Here is a 19,072-nt window from a genome sequence, read left to right as displayed (position 1 = left end):
CTCAATAAATGTTTGTTTAATTTATACAAACAACTGAATTTATGACCCTATACAATTATGGGAGACTTCAGCCTTAATATTAATTAATTTGTTCTCTAAATATTTATTTTCTCATTGTGTGTCAGGCACTTTGCTGGGCACCGGATGATAATTCAAAGGCACACCCAGTATTTTCCTGCTTTTAACAATTGTTTAGACTATATAGCATTGAATATTCTGTGTAATCCTTAAACTGAAAGACCAGAGAAGTGGGTAGCAGCCGTGAGAAACTCATGGGAAAGCCACTACTGAATTTGACTAGAGGAAGAAGAGAAGACAGTTTTTGTAGCTGCCTAGCTCCTGGCAGAGTACTTGGCACATGTTAGGTGCTCAAAGACAAAATGTGGGTGTCACCAATAACAAGAGCAGCCAACATCTATTAGGTGCTTCCTCTGAGCTAGGTAGGCCCCGTTTTAAGCACTTTACTTGCATTATTTTATGGATTTAATGGAAGAGTATGAATTCATACTCTTAAAGGAAGAGTATGAATCCTGGAGCCAGATTGCCTGGATTCAAATCCGGCCCCTGCTACTTACTAGTTATATAATATTGGTGGAAATTGCTGATCTTCTCTGTGCCTTAGTTTCCTTAAATGTAAAAGAGGGTAGTATTAGTACCTACCTTATAAGATGGTTGTGAGGAATACATGAATTAGGATTTGTTAAGCCCTTAGAACAGCTTCTGGCACATGGCAAGCATTGTTTAAGCTTGTTTAATCCTCATCACAACCTTATGAGGTAGGGCGAATTATCCCACCCCCATCCTAGAAATGAGAAACACAAGCAGCTCGCATAGGCAACTTCCCAAAGCTCACGCACCTAGCGTGTGGTTGAGTGCAGGCCTCTGCTTTCACACTTCCTGCGCTCAGCTACCCTGCACTGAGCCACAGGCCCTCTGTGTTTCCTGGGCAGTCTCCCAGCAGCAGAGTGATGACCTAAGGTTTGTCTTTCTTGTAGCATCACACAGAGGAGTGTCAGAATTAGCAGCTTGGTAGGTTATTATCTTAGGAGAAAACACAGAAGGAAAAAGAAGGGAGTGTGGGGGCTTCCCTGGTGGCGCAGTGGTTGAGAGTCCGCCTGCCGATGCAGGGGACACAGGTTCGTGCCCTGATCCGGGATGATCCCACATGCCGCGGAGCGGCTGGGCCCGTGAGCCATGGCCGCTGAGCCTATGCCACAACAGTGAGGGGCCCGCGTACTGCAAAAAAAAAAGAACGGAGTGAGAGAGAAGATGTTTTTCCCCCTTTGTATTCAGAGACTTCAGATCTGCCTGGAAGAACAAAGCTCATTATTTGCCATACCTTGTTCAATTCTTTTTCATGATTTGGTTGATCTGGGGTCACTGCAAACAGCTCTTTCCGTTGTTTTTCTGATTCTTTAATAGATGGTGAATAAGATGATTCAAGTCTACAAATTATAATGAGTAAAAATTAAGCTTAACTTGATAAATTGTTGTGATTATATTGTTAATTTAGGCCATCATAGGATGCAGAGATAGATTATTAGTCCGCTGGAAACATTTCTAGTTACAGAAATGGCAAGTTCTAATACATTCAGGTCCCATAAGTATTTGCATATTTAACTGAGTGCAAATACTCTTAGTGAAAAAAATAAAACCTAGTTATTAATATGGAATTTCAATTATACATTAAAAATTGGCTGAATACTGGATTTGCATATGTAGATAAGATTTTTGGATAAGAAGAAAAGACTGTTTGGTATAATAAAATAGCTTGGGAGCCAGTTTAAAAAAGAAAATACACCTGACCTGCTTCTACATCGTGGAAAGGAACTATGTCAGGAGATTTCCGAGGGGAGCCGCTACTCTGTAAAAGTGATTCAAAATGATTAAATCTGACAGGCTACCCAGAGAGAGTGCAAATATGTCTATTTTTTGGCTGCTCAATTTATAAAATGGAATAGCAACCATATATGGACACTAGAGAGGAAAGGCAGAAACTAGTATAAAAAGTACCATTTCCATAGGAAGGTTGGAGAACTAGAAACAGGTAATATTCACTTCCACATCAGGGAGGTTGGTAAAATTAAAAAAACATTAAAACAGAAAAATAAAGATAACCAGGCAAGAAAAGAAACATGCTTTCCACTATTGCTGGACCAACCTGGTAGAGTCTGGGGTTTTGAGGAATGTACCCACCTATAAGTGAGCATAATTTTAGATTTCCAAAGAGCTTTTTAAAAAGTTCCACAAATCGAAAACTTAAGCCACACATTCAAACACAACAAAATCTGAGTAATGATAGAGAAATAACTAATGTAAAGATGGAAAATAAAGGGCTCTTTTAAAAGGTATAAATTAATAGTGATACCCCTGAGGTACACATGTCTGGACTGGACTGCTTTTATTCTGATTATCAAATATACATGTTAAGTGTAGAAAACAGTTTATCAGAGTATATACTGCGATAAATTGTCATCTAGGAAAAACTGTTGTCAGCATTTTTGTGTACATTAATTGTCTTTTTTGCCTGTGTATGGAAACATACATGTTTCCTGTACAATTAGAATGTACTGAACACATTATTTTTCAGTCTCCTTTTGTTTCCCACTCAGTAATATATTGTATTTTATCCAATATTCTCCTAAAACATTATTTCAGGATCAATCTTAAATTTCTCTTATTTGCTATGATTTTAAAAAGGTGAAAAATGAAATTTCCTAATTTTTTAATTCTTCCTAAGCAATTCAGGGAGTGGAATGCTGAACTGAATGGTAAAACCTCATAATGACCTTATAAATTTCAGTAAGTGAAGGGAACAAACATCAAGCTTTAATGTGGACAAGTTTAAAGAAGAAAACAATAATCATGCTAATATAAAGATATAAAGGAACTATCATTTATCTTGTAAGAAGGGAATGTAGAAATTATTTTTATAACTCTCAGAACGTATCAGCCCAAGGTGTTTCTATAAGTAAGACAAGAAAAAGCTAACAAAATCTTAGCATTATGGAGAAAGGTTCTGAAAATGAATGAAGACATTATAATGCTACTATTATAAAGCCATTGTGTGTCTACACTCAGTAGCCATGGCTGCTTCACCTTAATACAGCTGTAAAGACAAAACAGAGTCTAAATTCAAAAAAAAACCCAAAACAATAAAGAGGATAGAATCATGCTCATATGAGCACAAACTAAAAGAATTAGAAACTTTCAGTGGGAAAGATGAAGGCTGAGAAGACTCTGCCCAAAGTCTGAAATACAATGGAAGCTGTGAAAAGTTAAATATCTATCTTTTCATCAAATCTCAGAATACTAGAACTGAAGAATATCCTCCAAATTAGAAAGATGTAGCTTGGAGACCAAAATATATACCAACTTAAATAGAAGATGGCAAGCAGGCATACCAGAAGAGTCGTATTAGCCAAATATGTGAATAACGGCAAGATTTTAGATTAAATCATGTATTGAAGGACAGTTGGCAATGTCTGGAATTCAGCATTGGCCCTGTGAGGAAGTTCCAGAGAAAATACCTACAATGCTCTTCACAAACCAGAGCTAGACATGGGTTGAATGGTTTGCTCTTGTAGGAAACTTCTTACGTTTTTAGGCATATATATTCCTTGCGCAAAGACATTTCTCACCAACTCACCACACTGGGACAGTGCCTTGCACATAATATATTTCCAATGGATTTATTAATGATCAGTGGTGATGACATATAGCTTATATATCTGAGCACTCTATAATGCTAACTGGCTAACAGGCATTCTACCATCCCTGGTTAGATGCACAGTAGGTCATTTTTACGGATCTTAATTTGCCATTTGTTGTTAAGCGTAGACCTCAAAGAAATGCTAGCAGATCCCACAACTTTGAAGAAATAATTATTGCCTTTAAAACAATGTAATTATCCTTCAATAAAATATCCCTTACCATTTGGTTATTCAGTTTCTAAAATCCTATCATTGGTCTGGCATTCGCCTTCAGATGTATGAAGGATTCAAGTTCTAATGAGAATTAGAACATCAGTGAATAGTTAGAACATTCAAACTGTCTATTCACAAACATAAACATTTAATAATCCTCTGAAGTTCCATTTCCTTTGTGGTTATGTAGTACACAATATCTGTCTGATTTTAAAAAAGGGAAAAAAAGTCTGGTCTAACAAAACCCTTGATGGAACTGACACGGTGGTGAGTGTGGAGGCCAAAATAAATACAACATTTATGAGTGAAAAGTTAGTAACAGGTTTAAGGCCAACAAAATAAAAATATTTGAAAAATATGGAATAAATCTTATTTACCAACACTGATAATTAAATACCAGCTCTATTCTATTGTTTTTACGATATTCTGAAGAATAAAGTTCTAAGAAAGTCTCTGACTTCATTATGACACATAAATATCCACATATCAGAGCATGATATAATTTTCTAGGTGAGTAAAGATACTGATTTTGAAGATAAATAATCACTAACTTTTTTTTTTTTTTTGCGGTACTCGGGCCTCTCACTGTTGTGGCCTCTCCCGTTGCAGAGCACAGGCTCCGGACGCGCAGGCTCGGCGGCCATGGCTCACGGGCCCAGCCGCTCCGCGGCATGTGGGATCTTCCCGGACCGGGGCACGAACCCGTGTCCCCTGCATCGGCAGGCAGACTCTCAACCACTGCGCCACCAGGGAAGCCCCCACTAACTTTATTTTTAATATCTAATATTACCTAATAATTAACAGCATGTTAATACAAAACTGACTTTTAATTCTAGTTTCAAATATAAAACTCTTAAAAACATTCAAACATGATGTTTTGAATAGTTTTTCTCAGGCTGCTGAATATAAAAATATACCTTTTTTTATTTTCTGGAGCACTTTGGCACTCTCCTAGTTTTAATAATTCTCTGTGCAACTGCAATCGTTCCATTTCTATAATTCTCAAGAGATCATCACGTGATTGTAACTCACTTTTCACCTCTGAGAGTCCTGCTGCCATGGCCTAAATAAAAACATCAAAAAATTTCAATCCTCACATTTGGATATCATGATGTATAATACTTTTAAAAATATTTAACATCTATGAAGCAGCCTAATTTCAAATGAACTGATATATCATCCTTTGCTGGCTCTGTCTTACAGAATTTCATTCATTTATTCAACAAATATTTACTGAGCTCTTACTCTATGCTCAGCACTGAGGATACAGACACAGGATCTGTCCTCATGAGCTTACAGTCTAGTGACAAAGACAAAGAAGCATCCAAATATGGCCATACTGTATGAAAGAGGGAAACATAAAAGTATGAATAAAATATCAATGCATAAAATTTGAATGAATGCAAATAATTCCTAATTTAAATAAGATAATAGCCAAGAAAAATCTAATTTCAAAGCTGGCCAACAAAGTGAATTATAAACCATGGTTTACGGTTCCACTATTGCCCAATAGTAGCCCTACTTCAGCTGGTAACTAGAAATACCAGCAATCCTGTGAGCCCAGTGTTTTATTTGGCTAATAGCAGGGACTTGAGCAAGCTTAGAAGCTGTTGGGAAGGATCTAGTTGGGAGAGAGAAGGGGTAATACTAACAGTGTCAGGTTCCTGAGAAGGTAGGTGGGGTGGGTCCCAAAGCACAAGTGAAAGAACTGCCTAAAGCAAAAGAGTCCCTCTGCTCCTGCAGTAGGAAAGAAGGAAGGAAGATGGAATGGAGACACGTATATGCATTTGGAAATGGGGAGCTAGGAGAGGGGCTACCTGTTGGCTTTTATTTTCCTTGTGAAGGAAAAAGGCAATGTCAGGTCAGTGGAAGGAGAGGTGGAGGTGGGGGTGGGGGAGGGGTTTTTGAGAGTGGAGAAGGTTTGAGATGGCCTTCAATGGGCATGGGAGAGTTAGTTGTTTGGAGCAACACAGTAGGACTCCTGGCAATGTTGATACTCATTTGAGGTTTGTGCCCATGACCTGTTGAGTGATTTTCTCCAGCAGAACTTGGCTGTTCTCTGGGAGAGAGGAATGGAAGAGTCCTTTCATATCAACAGGTCTCCTCCACTCAATTACACAGAGAAATGAATATTTATTAATGTAATTAATATTAACATATTAACATATTAATATATTTGATGACCCAAGTCGTCAAATCCATCGCCATTTTTATAGATGAGGAAATTGAGGGCCAGACTTGGTCCAAAGTTACATAGCTCATAAGTTGCAGATTCTGGAATGCAAAAATCCAGATCTTTTGTCTACTAGTTCAGTTAGAACATTCAAGATGCAAAAATAATTGTTTCGTGCAAAATAAGTAAAGCAGACCTGTAGCTTATCGGTAAAGTTGGGGGGGGGGTGTTGTTCTGAGGGCACTGCTAATAAAGGCTGTAAAAAAACACTGTTGATATTTTCAAAAAATCATTTGTTCAATAATGCTTTATATATCAATAATAGATTCATTCAAATATAATCCATATACCATAAAATGCACCCACTTAAAGTGTACAGTTTGGGGGATTTGAGAATATTCACAAAGTTGTGCAAGCATCACCACTATCTAATTCCAGAACAGTTTCATCACTCCTAAAATAAACCACATACCCATGAGCAACCACTCCTCATTTTCCCTTCCTTCCAACCCCTGGCAACCACTACCGTATGTTGTGTCTCTATGGAATTACCTATTCTGCACAATTCATACAAATGGAATCATATGACATGTGGCCTTTTGTGATTGGTTTCTTTCTCTGGGCCTAATGCTTCCAAGGTTCATCCATGTTGTAGCATGTATCAGTACTTCATTCCTTTTTATTAATAATATTTAATTGTATAGATATACCATTTTATTTATTCATCAATTGATGAACATTTGGGTATTTCATTTTTTTTTAGCTATTATGAATAATGCTGTTATGAAATTCATGTATAAGCTTTACGTGAACATACGTTTTCTTATTCATTAATTCTTATGCAAAAATTCACAGCTTAGAATTACAATCATGTAGACAGTATAGGACATATGGGTTCCCAGATAAACTTTCTTTTTTTTTTTTTACCAAAGTTTTAATATAATGTATTATTTTCCAGGAGACCTAGAGACCTGGGCTCAGTAAAAGACCTAGCTGCAATACTTTAGCCCCAGAAATTCCTGGCTGATTTGGAAATAAGAATGAAAATATATTCAAATAGGTGACCTAACAGACTTGTTTGGATAAAGTCCTTGTCTCAAACAGTGGGGATTTTTCAGATGAGGTTAAAATTCCAAAATAAACAAAAGAAATGTGAAACAATAGATTAGCAAATAGAAAGACAAATTAACGATGTGAATTTCATCGATTACTTTACCCAATTGAGGAAGGCACTCTCCCGGCTCCCTGCATTGCAGATTTACTACCAGGGAGCAATCTAACATGAACCTGCATGTAGAAGAGTGGGCCTGCCTTCACTTGGGGAAGGGGTGGGGTACAAAAGGGCTCTAACTCCAGGACAATGAAATGTAGTGTCACCATGGAATTCTGTAAAATGTGATAATAATGGAGTCTATTTGTGTACTGTCATTAGAAAATAATACCTAAAAGAGAGACATTTGGGGCTTCCCTGGTGGCGCAGTGGTTGGGAGTCCGCCTGCCGATGCAGGGGACACAAGTTCGTGCCCCGGTCCGGGAGGATCCCACGTGCCACGGAGCGGCTGTGCCCGTGAGCCATGGCCGCTGAGCCTGCGCGTCCGGAGCCTGTGCTCCGCAATGGGAGAGGCCACAACAGTGAGAGGCCCGCGTACCGCAAAAAAAAAAAAAAAGAGTGACATTTGGAGATATCATTAAGGGAAAAAAAGCTTCTTTGTGATCTAGCTGCACAGGTAGAAGAATTTATGTTAGAATTGAAACTTTTACAATAATAATGATTTGACAGGTTTTTCTAACATGAAGGAATATGTGAAAGTTTTTAATTATAATTGACAGCATTATGTAAAATTGATTAGAAAGTGCAAAAAAATAAGCTTTGTTGATATTGATAAATTGAGTTGTTTTTTGACTTGTGTAATATCCCTTTGAATTCAATGTTAATAATACTGAGTTGACACAAGAATTGGTGATTTAACTTAGATTAGGTGATTTAAAATTAGCATGCTTTTGTATAAAAGTCAAATCAATTATTTGTCAGTGTGGATGCAAATATTCAGGAAAAATGATTCTTTGGTACTTGATTCAGTTACTGGAACACTTTCAAGTTTGCTTGGAACAACTTGGGTATGTAAATCTCTACCTTTTTAACTGTAAATTTTATGAAATCTTAATACAGATTGGGAACTTCCGGTGAATACTAAACATCCAAATTGAGATGTGTAAGTGTAACATACACACCAGATTTTGAAGACTTAGTATGAAAAGAAATGTAAAATATCTCATTAATAATTTTTTACATTGATTATATGTTGAAATGATAACTCTTTGGATATATGCTGTGTTACATAAAGTTTATTACAATTATCTATTAATTTCACCCATTTCGTATTACTTCTTTTAATGTGGCTACTAGAAAAGTTTAAATTACATTTGTGGTTTGCATTATATTTCTATTGGACAGTGTTGCTCTAGTACCTTAATGACACATTAACAAGCAAACAAAAAAGGTCCATTTTTTGGGCATAGATATTAGAAAAAATGCAGAACAATTTATTTCTGTCATTAACTGCCAATGGGGAATATTGTACACTTTCAAAACGTGAGTAATGCAGCACAGTAAATAAACATATGCAATGGAATTAATAGCTATGCTGACACATTTCAAGGTTGTGGAAAGACAAGTGAGAAGGTGTGATTCGTGTGAAAATTCAGATGCAGCTGGCATTAAAGTGTGTTGTAAACTAAAGAGAATTTTATATACAATAAGTGACAGTAATTCAGACTGAAATGGTTGTCTTTTTAAATTCATGTGCAAGACGTGGAACACCATCATATGACAGTTTTGCAAAAAGAGAAGAGAAACTTCTTTCTAAATACATGCACTGGTTACAGTGATTATTCACTTCTAATTATTCCCATTTGGTAAAATATAAATTTTGTAAAACTAGTTTGAGGCCCATCTGTTTAGTTAGAAATTTGCTTAATGGTTTGAGAGAAGCAGTGAGTTTGAACCCTCAATCAGCTATCAAGCAGTAAATAATTGATACTTATTCTAAAGCAAAAGAATGAAACATAAGTAAAATTTGGAAGTAAAACAGGGAAAAGGCCAAACAAAAGCAGCATTTTTTTCTAGTTGCATCAAAATTAGTTAGTGTTTTCCTGGAAGTAGAAATCTTAGCTTTTAGACACCTTGAAGTTTTTGAAGCAAATTACTTCTCAAAAATCTTTTCATTAGAACTATAATATATTTTTTGTGTGTGTGTGTGAACCATACTCCAGAATAATTTGCTTTTTTTTTTTCTGCAAGTGAACCCTTGTGATCCTGGTGCAGCCTCTAGCAGTATAAAGACAGCTGCAAAATGTAAATTTAAGTCGTCTTTAAATCAGGGCCAGAGGTGTGACCCGTGGCCCCTGTCCAGGGGGATGAAGGGGAAGCAGCCCCTGGGAGGAAGGGGAGCCTGTCAGAACTAGCAGTCACGCAAACCCAGCTCCACCAGGACTGGTGGGCTGATGGCGAGCTAAACACTAGAAAGCACCTGGACAAGCTCTAGAGCAGAAGAGGAGGGGCTCGTCTCACTTACATTCTAGTGAATCCAGAGAAAACATCATCAATAACTTTTCTGTTTCTAGAAGACGTATGACTTTCTCAGTGTTTAGCATTTGTGGTTTAGCCTGGTTTGTGTACATCTGCTTTCTCATTTGTATTGGAATAACACCCCCTCCCCAAACAAAGCTGGAGTTTGGGGTGGGAAGCTGTACTTCTCGTAGAAATGCCACAGGATAGGAGAAGCCGGGAGCCTGTGCTCTGTCCCCTTGCCAACGTGGGGACAGGGGAACACAGAAGATAGATGCTGGCAGAGAAAGAAGTGAAAGGATGAATCCCACACGTAATCCCACATACAATGTGGCAGAAGGAGGGAAGGAGAAGTCGGCCCAACACTAAGAAGTGACCCTGGGAAGAAGAGCCTGAGGTGGAATATCTTAGAGAAGTGGGAGTCTGCTCAGGCAGTGACCTGGAAAGGTGACCTCAGCCTGAGGAGGGAATAGAGTGGGACTAAGAAATGGGCCAACTGACACAGAGGAATCAGTAGAAAGAGGCTGAATGTTTGCTGGTGGGAGATAAGACCTAGAATGGGAGAGAAAACCACAGAATGTCTCAAGTAACTGGGAGAGCCATGAATAAGAAATACATATTTAGTCGAGAAATTGGTAATGATCAATTTTGATGAATGCTGCATAACCTTCTTAGCGGTTCCAAGAGAGAGACAAAAAAAAGATTTTTGAGTTAAGAAAAAAATTAGTCCTTGGAAAAACCATCCATCACATCTACCAAGGTGGAGTTACCTCCTATTTGGTAAACGACTATGATAAGGTTAATGGCGATAAATCACAGGGAGTGACCCTCATGCCTCTCAGGGAGGTGATTAGATTGTCAAACCCTTAATCATTTCCTGGGTCTCCAGCCCAGGACTCCTGAGAGGCAAAGAGGCACAGTGTCAGAGAGAATGAACACTGGGGACAGAAGGTGTGGTGTGGCTAAAGGGCCATGGTTTTTAGGAAGAGAGGTCTGTGAGAGACCACTGTTCTACTGCACTGGTAATATTTATTATCACGTCGCTGCAGAACCCGAGTGCACCTAGTGGGGAAAAGTACCCACGGGAATACTGAACTTACTCATCAAGTAAGAATTACTTATTAAGAGGAAATATGAGCTGAATTTACATATGTAATAAAAAATTAGCTTTCTAATCCACATGCCTGTTGAGTCATCATTTGTACAACTCATGGGCTATAACAGTTGAAAAACAAATAAATCCTTACCTGGCACTGTCTTTGGTACATTTTCAGTTCTTGTAAGAGCTTCTGATTTTCATCTTGTAACTTATTCCTGCTTAATGCTATTTCACTCACAGCTGATTTTAATTTTTCAATAATGCACTCATCTCTTTCATTGGTTTCACAACTGGTATCTGGTTCGCATATCCAAGGAATTTCAGAGCTGCTGTCTTCTTCTATGCCCTGTTTTTTACTATTTAGTGGAGTTTGGTAACTTTGCGCCTGTTTCTGAGAAATATGAAAATTGTGTCAGTTAAGTGAAGAATATCGTATTTAAGCTTACATAAAGTTCAAGAATGATAGAAAAGAATTAGTAAAAACATCTTTATATTATTAGATAATGAAGCTTTGTCCTTCATAATTCAGTCTTGTGTTTATTGTAAAACCTCAATTTCAGGTGGCATAAAGAGAAAATATATCTGTATAAGCTCAGAGCAAAGATGCAGAGTAGAGTAGATGGCTTTTGCTAGGGAATTCTTATTCAGCAAAAAAGAAAATATAGAAGATATGAAAAAAAGCATGGATTCAATTACATAATAGCTGAAAATGTCTCTATGACAAAAAATAAACAAAATAAAAAAAATCTGGATTGTACAAAGAAGTTGTCAACATGTATAACAAGGGTAATTTCTGATGTACAAAAACTTCTACACATCAATAAGAAAAAGACAAACAACACAAAAGAAAAGTGGGCAAAGTTTACGCACAGGCAATTCACAGAAGAGGAAATGAAAAAGGCTGAGAAACACAAGAAGAGATGCTCAAGCTTACAAGTAATCAGAGAAACGTAAAGCAAATGAAGTCAAGGTTACTATTAGTCCATCAAGTTAGTAAAAATCAAGACAGATAGCCCATGCTGGTGAGAGTAGGGGTAGTCTTGTTGCCTGTTCATGAATTATAAATTACTAACATTTTTAAGAAAGGAATTTGCTAATATTTTTTAAAATTTTGAATGAACACACCCTTTGGCTCAGCGATCATTTCTAGGATTTTTATTTAACAAAACGAAAGTATTCGTATTTAAAGATGTACATACAAGGGTATTTGTTACACTACTGTAATAGCAGAAAACTGGAAACAACCTGAGTGTTAGTTAATAAGGAAATGATTGAAAGAATTATGGTACATCTGCGATATACTATGGTATATATGATATATATACACTATATACTTTGAAATATTTTAATTAAGTAGTGACTCAAAAGGCTATTCATGGCTTATTAAGTAAAAAAGCAAAATTTAAAAAAGAAAAATATACAATTTCCACACAAGCATATATTTACATATTTGTACAAACAAAAGAAAATGTATGTGAAGATAAACACCTAATTGTTAACAGTGTTTATATTAAATGGATAAGAATGAAATAGAGGATGAGGCTATCAGTTTTACATCACATTATTTTGTATTGTTGAATTCAGGGAACATGTATAACATATAATTCAAGTAACTTGAAGAAAGAATGAAAAATAAGTTATATATCAAACAAAAATGTTTCTTACCAGCTTTAATAAAAATTCAAAATTCCTTAGGTAAGCCTTTAAGGCTTATTACAATCTAATATCCAACTCGCCAGCCTTCCCTCCCACCTACTGCCCCTTCACCTCCCACATGGACTTCCAGCCAATTGGCCCACTTTCCATTCCCTGAATTTGCCTTTTGCTCTCTTGCCTCAGTGACTTTGCTCATGTTATTTCCACCACCTGGAATACATTCTCTCTTGTCTCAAAATATAGCCATTCTTCTTCTAGGCCCAGGCCTAGTCCCACCCCTGCTGGAGGATGTTTCCTGACTATGTCAGTCCAAATTTTTCTCGTACTCCTTCGACCTCCAAAAGGATTTGTATCCTTTTCATTCACTTGTCATTAATTATCTGTAAACCTGTACATGTATTATCTGTGTCTAGGCTGTAAGGTTCTAGAGTGCCAGGATCAAGCAATCTTAAGACTTTCTAAATGACTTGCTCATAGGCATGCAAAAACATGTTATTTAATGACATAATAACAATGGAGACTTTTAATAGCACCACCTTCTGAGACATACAGACTAAAGTCACCATTACAGATATTTCACGCACTTGTAACTCTACCCAGTGTTGGACCTACTCTGGTTATTTTCCCTTAGTTGGCATTTGTATCTGTAGAAGGATTACATGCTGAATGGTAAAGAGAGTAATAGTATTTAACTTCTAATTTATTCTGATTTAGAGGATAGTATTAGATAATGTACCTGAAATGGATTACACTTCTCAGATAATACTTTTTGTTGAGCATCTAAAGAAACCAGATGAGTCTGATATAGTATCTCCTGTTTGTCCCATTCTCTTGACTTTGCTCTAAATTCCTTTAAAAAGTGGAGAGAGAAATATAAATTGAAAAAATTATTCATTTTAAAGCACAATGAACAGGGCTTCTTTCATTTGTACATCTTTCTTCTGAGAAAAAAAGTAAATCCATTCTTTCCCCATTAGGAAAACAAAAAAGTATCAAATCACTCATTTTGGATTTAGTAATAGATATATCTTCTAATTTTTGCTAGGAAAGTATGGAATTGAATCCGCTACTTTATTTTTATTTTTAATTTTTATTGGAGTATAGTTCCTTTACTGCATCTTTTTAAAAATAAGGATTTTTGTTTGTTAAAAATATAAAAAAATTTTTATAACAAATACTGATAACAAAGAGCGGAGTTTCAAACAATTTTTTGCATCAACCAGTACTTCCTTTCTATTTCCTGAGCTGACACCAGAAGTTTTTTTCCCTTCTTTCATTCTTTACACTCAGTCACCAAACCTGCTCTCTTGTTTTTGAGGGGGTGGGGCTTGGACTGATTTAGTGACTTTGTCCCCTGTGGCTTTCAAAACTGTTATCCCAGGTGAAGCCAAGATTGACCCATTCTTGAGAACAGACAGAACAACCATCTCAGGCCTCCTTTAGGCAGTACCAACTGGGCTAAGCTGGGGAAGAAGTGGTAGAACTACTTGATACAGCATGCTCTCAGTTCTTCACCGTTTTGCTCAAGTAGTGTCTTCACGGAGCCTGGTTATCTGTTCACAGATTTATAAGAGGAAAGAATGTGGCTTTGGGAATCCCAGAGAAAACTTCACTGCTTCTCAATTTTGCCTAGGGCTGGCCATCATATCTCATCTTTCTGTCCAGGCTGTAAGCAACTTAAGGGTAAGGACTATGTATTTCATTACTTTTGTATTGCTCACAGTGCATGACAAAGTGCCAGGCACCACGTACAGGGATGTACAAACAAAAGCATGGTATTAATATTTCTAAAAATGTAAACATTTCTCACTAAATTTTGCAAAGAAAACAATGTGGTTGGAAACAAACTCTATAGCTACTTAGTCCATAGCGATATATTACTGAATGTAGATACATGGCATGAATGCATTGATGTTTCCAATTATCAGCTCAGTAGTATTAATTGTAGTATTAGTAGTATTAGTGTCCAGCAGGTACTGTGGAGAGAGGAGAATTTGGAAATATTTCATGATTAAAAGAAACAAATTTTTGAAAGAAAAAATCAATTTATATATAAAATAAAGTAGGGAAATGTACATGTAAATAATTGTAAATTATTAGTACAATAATAGTGCCACATAAAAGCCATGCAGATGATGCCATGATTATCTTAGCCATCCCTAATAATATGTCAATTGGAAAAGAGTTCATTTGGCTAGAGAGATTGGCGATGTTTTGAAGATGGTTGAAATGACTGGATTGGCTAGCTGGAAAATAAATATATTAATTTAGAGAATGAAAGCTACAACTTGCTTAAAATGAGAATATGGCATTTCATATTTTCTATAGAGAAATGATTTTAAAGAATATTTGGGGAAATCTTCATTTTATAAATCCAAAAGTCCCAAAATAATCAGTGAAAGAAGGCTATAAATTGGGAGGCTTTTATAGTAATTAAAGGTGACCTGAAATTGTGTGGTGGTAAGAAAGATGGAGAAATATAGATAGACCCTGTTTTAAATATATAATAATACCCTGATAAATAGACCATATTTATTAAGATAAATGGAGACAGTTCATTTAAAGTTATTGATTTTGATTCTGACATTTGACAATTTAAAATTAGGTACATGAAAACAGGGTCTTCAGAAATAGTGACAAATTTACAAAACTAGGTACACTTCAAATCAGTACAAGGTGGATTAAAAAATTGCTGTTTAATTTAGAAAGGAGTATTTGGAGTCAGAAGTCAAAATGTGGGCAAGGTTGACTTGCACAGTTCATATCTTTCAATGATATTAATACTTAACACCCAACAATCTCAATCTTGACAATAAATATTTCCCAGCATGCTTTAGGAGGAGGCAGGAACATCAGCCTCACTTCCTTACAAATTCTACAACAGGTAGAAATGAGGCCAAGAATGAGGCCAAACAAGGCTAAAAATGTGTGTCACAAACATATAGGCTGGTCCTTATAACAGTCTTGGCTTCCTCGGTCTTACAGATGTACTGATTTCAAGATCAGCAAACAGGGCTTCCCTGGTGGCGCAGTGGTTGAGAGTCCGCCTGCCGATGCAGGGGACATGGGCTCGTGCCCTGGTCCAGGAAGATCCCACATGCCGCGGAGCGGCTGGGCCCGTGAGCCATGGCTGCTAAGCCTGCGCGTCCGGAGCCTGTGCTCCGCAATGGGAGAGGCCACAACAGTGAGAGGCCCACATAACGCAAAAAAAAAAAAAAAAAAAGAAAACAAATCAAGATCAGCAAACAAGTAAGCACAATATCTCCAGCAGTCATGGGGCCGTGCAAAGACAGAGAAAAGCTTTATGAGGATTTTGTAGAGACTGGAGGTGTCGGCCCAGGCTCCAGCTCCAGAGGCTCTGTACACTTGCTTAAACCTCTAGAGTACGTTTTCCACAGCTAGAAACCTTTTCTGGGTCTTTAAGTTTGAGAGTGGATCAGAGGCATTAAAATCAAAGTTTCTAGCAGAAGCTATATTATTATATATAGTTTTTAATCCCTCTACTAAATCTTGAGAGGTAGAATAACCATTTCTTTAGTGATTACTGTATGTCAGGGACTCTACAAACCTCCACTTGCAAGATAGTTTTAACTTTTTAGTATGAAAATGTCCATACTTACATAAAAGTAGAGAGTAAAACAAACTCCCATATACCCTTCCCCCAGCTTAACTACTGTCAACTCAGTCCATCTATATTTCATCTATCGCTCCACCCATTCTTGTTGGAGTATTTTAAGGCAACTTCCAGACTTCATGTATTTTTACCCCCAAATGCTTGAGTGTGCATCTAGACACACATACACACACATATATTTTTTTCTTCCATAACCACAATGTCACTTATATTTTTAGCCCCCATTTATTGGTGAAAACTGTAATCTCTGTGAAGTTAACAGCTTGTCTAAAGGTCACAGGGCAAATAAATGAGTCAGTCAGGTCCTATTTTAAGTTGTAAACTGTCAGGTTCTTCCACTATAGCAAGCTGCTTCCCATTGCTCGATCGCTGTACCAGTGTATAAATGTTTGTCCCCAAGGAGAAACATGCTTAGATGTAGACTAAAACTGGAACAGCCCATCTCCTACACATTAATTTTTCAGATGCTTCTAAGCAAAAACAGGTACATGAAGCATTTCTGTAATAAAGTAGATTAAACTGTATCTACATAGTGTGCTTAAAAATGTTTGTATAAGTACAAACATATCAAGTCATACTTTGCTACTAATTTCCACTATAATTTCATGAGATACATTTTATATAAATATTTAGCTCCCTAAATGTAAAATGTATACACACAAAGTACTTAATGTAAGGCTTTTTCTTTGTCCAAACAATTTATATGAATGTAATTCTCCCACTAATCCCCATGAGAAGTCAATCAAATGGAACATCAGTGACTTAACTGCATTTTCAGTGAAAGCTCGTGTATATTATGTCGCAATCTTTGGGCATCTTCTATGAGACCAGAATATTTCAGAAGCCAGTTGAGTTACACCATTGCAAGAGCCAGCGAGTTATACACAGTGCATTTTCCTAGAGGGTCAACCTTACTCAGTGGTAGTAATTTTGTATTTAAAAGAAGGTACATTTATTATTCAGTACAATATAAAATTTGCAGGAATTTAAAAACTAAAACCAAAGACTTCCAACAAAGTTCTTGCAATAGGCTGGTTTTAGGACTGTGATTCCAGATTTTTGTTTTTTCCTGCTCTTAAAAATATTTTGGAGGAAAAGTTTGAGAAGGACTTAATTGAAGAGTCATGATAAAGATGAAGAAGTATGAAACAGGGCGAGGACAATTAGATAGGAGAAAGACAGAGATAAGAGGCATTAGACAAAGGAAAGGGGCAAATCTGGGCTGGAATATGAGAGTAAGAGAAAGGAACAGATCAAAGATTCCTAAGAGGTTTCTACCTGGGTGATTGGGAAGTACAGAACCATTACCTATTAACAAAGTAGAAGAAACTGAAATCATTGGCTGACGGTGGGAGAAGCTAGGGTTTAGGGCTTGAGAACAGTGAAAAAAAAAATGACTGGGATAACATGATAGGGGTCAACTTGAGGTCAATTAAAAAACAATGATTGAGCAGCACTGGGAATTTAGCTAAGGTTAGAGAACAGGGATTCATACTAGAATCTATTTGCTGTTATGTGACCAGTAGCAGGAATGCTCAAGGGCACAGGGAAGAAAAATAGCTGGTTTATTTTTTCCAAGGTTGGGAAGTTAAGGGCATTAAAATAAGTGTATCTATGCCATAGTAAACCTTTATAGGGACTGAGATTTTAGAAGTTCCGGGTAACATGGGGTAGCTATATTGGAGTGGCACTACCTCTTCAAAGAAAAGATCCTGAAACTACAAGCTCTGTTCTGAAAACTGCTATGAGGCTTCTTTGGGATTTAAGTACCTAATAGTTAAACAGCCATTAAAAGATTTACTAGACACTCGCTTTAAGTGACCCCAGGGATGTCCTTCAATTTCACTCAACATCTGCAGTTCCTTTGAACTTTTTTTTTTGCTCTCCAAAAATGCTGATACACATAAAAGATGTATAAATCGAAGTGATGTTTTAATTCACTAAGTGCCTGAAGGGAAGGTGCACTAAGAAAATATATTCAATGAGAAGTTGATTTCTAATGGAGTTTGTTACCACAGCGGTACATGTCATTGTGTACACTAGAGACAAATAGCCCTCAACAGCAACAACAAAAACCAATCTCAATACACAGGGAGAAACTAAGAAAATATAGCTCACCTCTAATTTCTGGTTCAAATTGTTCAGTTCAAAGGGTATTTCTTCTTTGACGTGTGGTACTTCTTTTTGTTGAAATTTATTTTGTTTCATCTGGTGTAATCTCAGTTTTTCAAAGCTATTAGTTAGTTTGGAGAACTGTAAATAATACAGAATGATAACATTTTACTATTGGTTATTTCTAACTCGATTTCACGATAGTTCTTTTCTTGTGTACCTCTTTCAAAATTTAAGTCACGATTAGGAAATGCAGTAAAGCTTAAATGTTCCAATTAGTGAAGATAGAACTAGTTATTAAAACTAAATTATTGAAGCTGAACGCAATTCAGCTTTCATGTAAATTTGGAACTTCTTTAACTGCACAGTTAAACAGCGATTCACTTGATAAAATGTTTTGTTCAGTTTTGTCTTAACCATATGTAGCAAGGCTCAAAATTTAAAACCACCAAGTTTTTTTCTTATTTTTATTTAGTGACATCTTGTGTTGACGATTTTAATTTCAGTAACTCAATCTATAAAATAACCAACTTATACTCCATTTAAGAAAACTGAGGACTTAATTTAAAAGATACAAACAACATACACTTATTCATGTTGATATAAGTTTAAATAAAATTAAATATCAAGCTTGATATGATCTTTTTCTTACCAGTAATTCTTGTTATAACTTAGACTCTGTATTATTTTTTTCTTGCTTCTACCTTCAAGTAATTGATTATAAGTGTCATGGTCTATCAACATCTGTTGATAGGAAATTTCTAAATAACTTAACAAGTTTTTTTGTTTTTATTTTTTATCTTGAAATAAGTATAGACTCAGAGGAAGTTGCAAAGGTATTACAGAGAGGTTCTGGGTCCTCTTCATCCAGTTTCCCCAATTATTTACACCTTATTGAACTATA

General features: G+C 36.5%; 1 protein-coding gene across 15 annotated transcripts in view; it reads right to left on the bottom strand.

Annotated features, from left to right (window-relative positions):
• DEUP1 (deuterosome assembly protein 1) overlaps positions 1-19,072 on the bottom strand; it is a 224,017-nt gene that overhangs the window by 48,012 nt on the left and 156,933 nt on the right. For 14 of the 15 annotated variants that reach the window (XM_060303895.1, XM_060303890.1, XM_060303899.1 and 11 more), the window contains 5 exons: positions 18,175-18,309; positions 13,159-13,272; positions 10,915-11,157; positions 4,844-4,989; positions 1,340-1,445 (listed from right to left, as the gene is read on the bottom strand). In XM_060303895.1, the coding sequence (XP_060159878.1) occupies positions 1,340-1,445; positions 4,844-4,989; positions 10,915-11,157; positions 13,159-13,272; positions 18,175-18,309 (744 nt within the window). The remainder of the gene's footprint in view (positions 1-1,339; positions 1,446-4,843; positions 4,990-10,914; positions 11,158-13,158; positions 13,273-18,174; positions 18,310-19,072) is intronic. The other variant, XM_060303900.1, reaches the window with a different exon arrangement.

This window comes from Globicephala melas, chromosome 8 (genome assembly GCF_963455315.2).
Source record: "Globicephala melas chromosome 8, mGloMel1.2, whole genome shotgun sequence".
In the NCBI taxonomy this organism is placed as follows: Eukaryota; Metazoa; Chordata; class Mammalia; order Artiodactyla; family Delphinidae; genus Globicephala; species Globicephala melas.
Note: the sequence above shows the minus strand (reverse complement) of the source record. Positions and strands in the feature narration are given on the sequence as shown.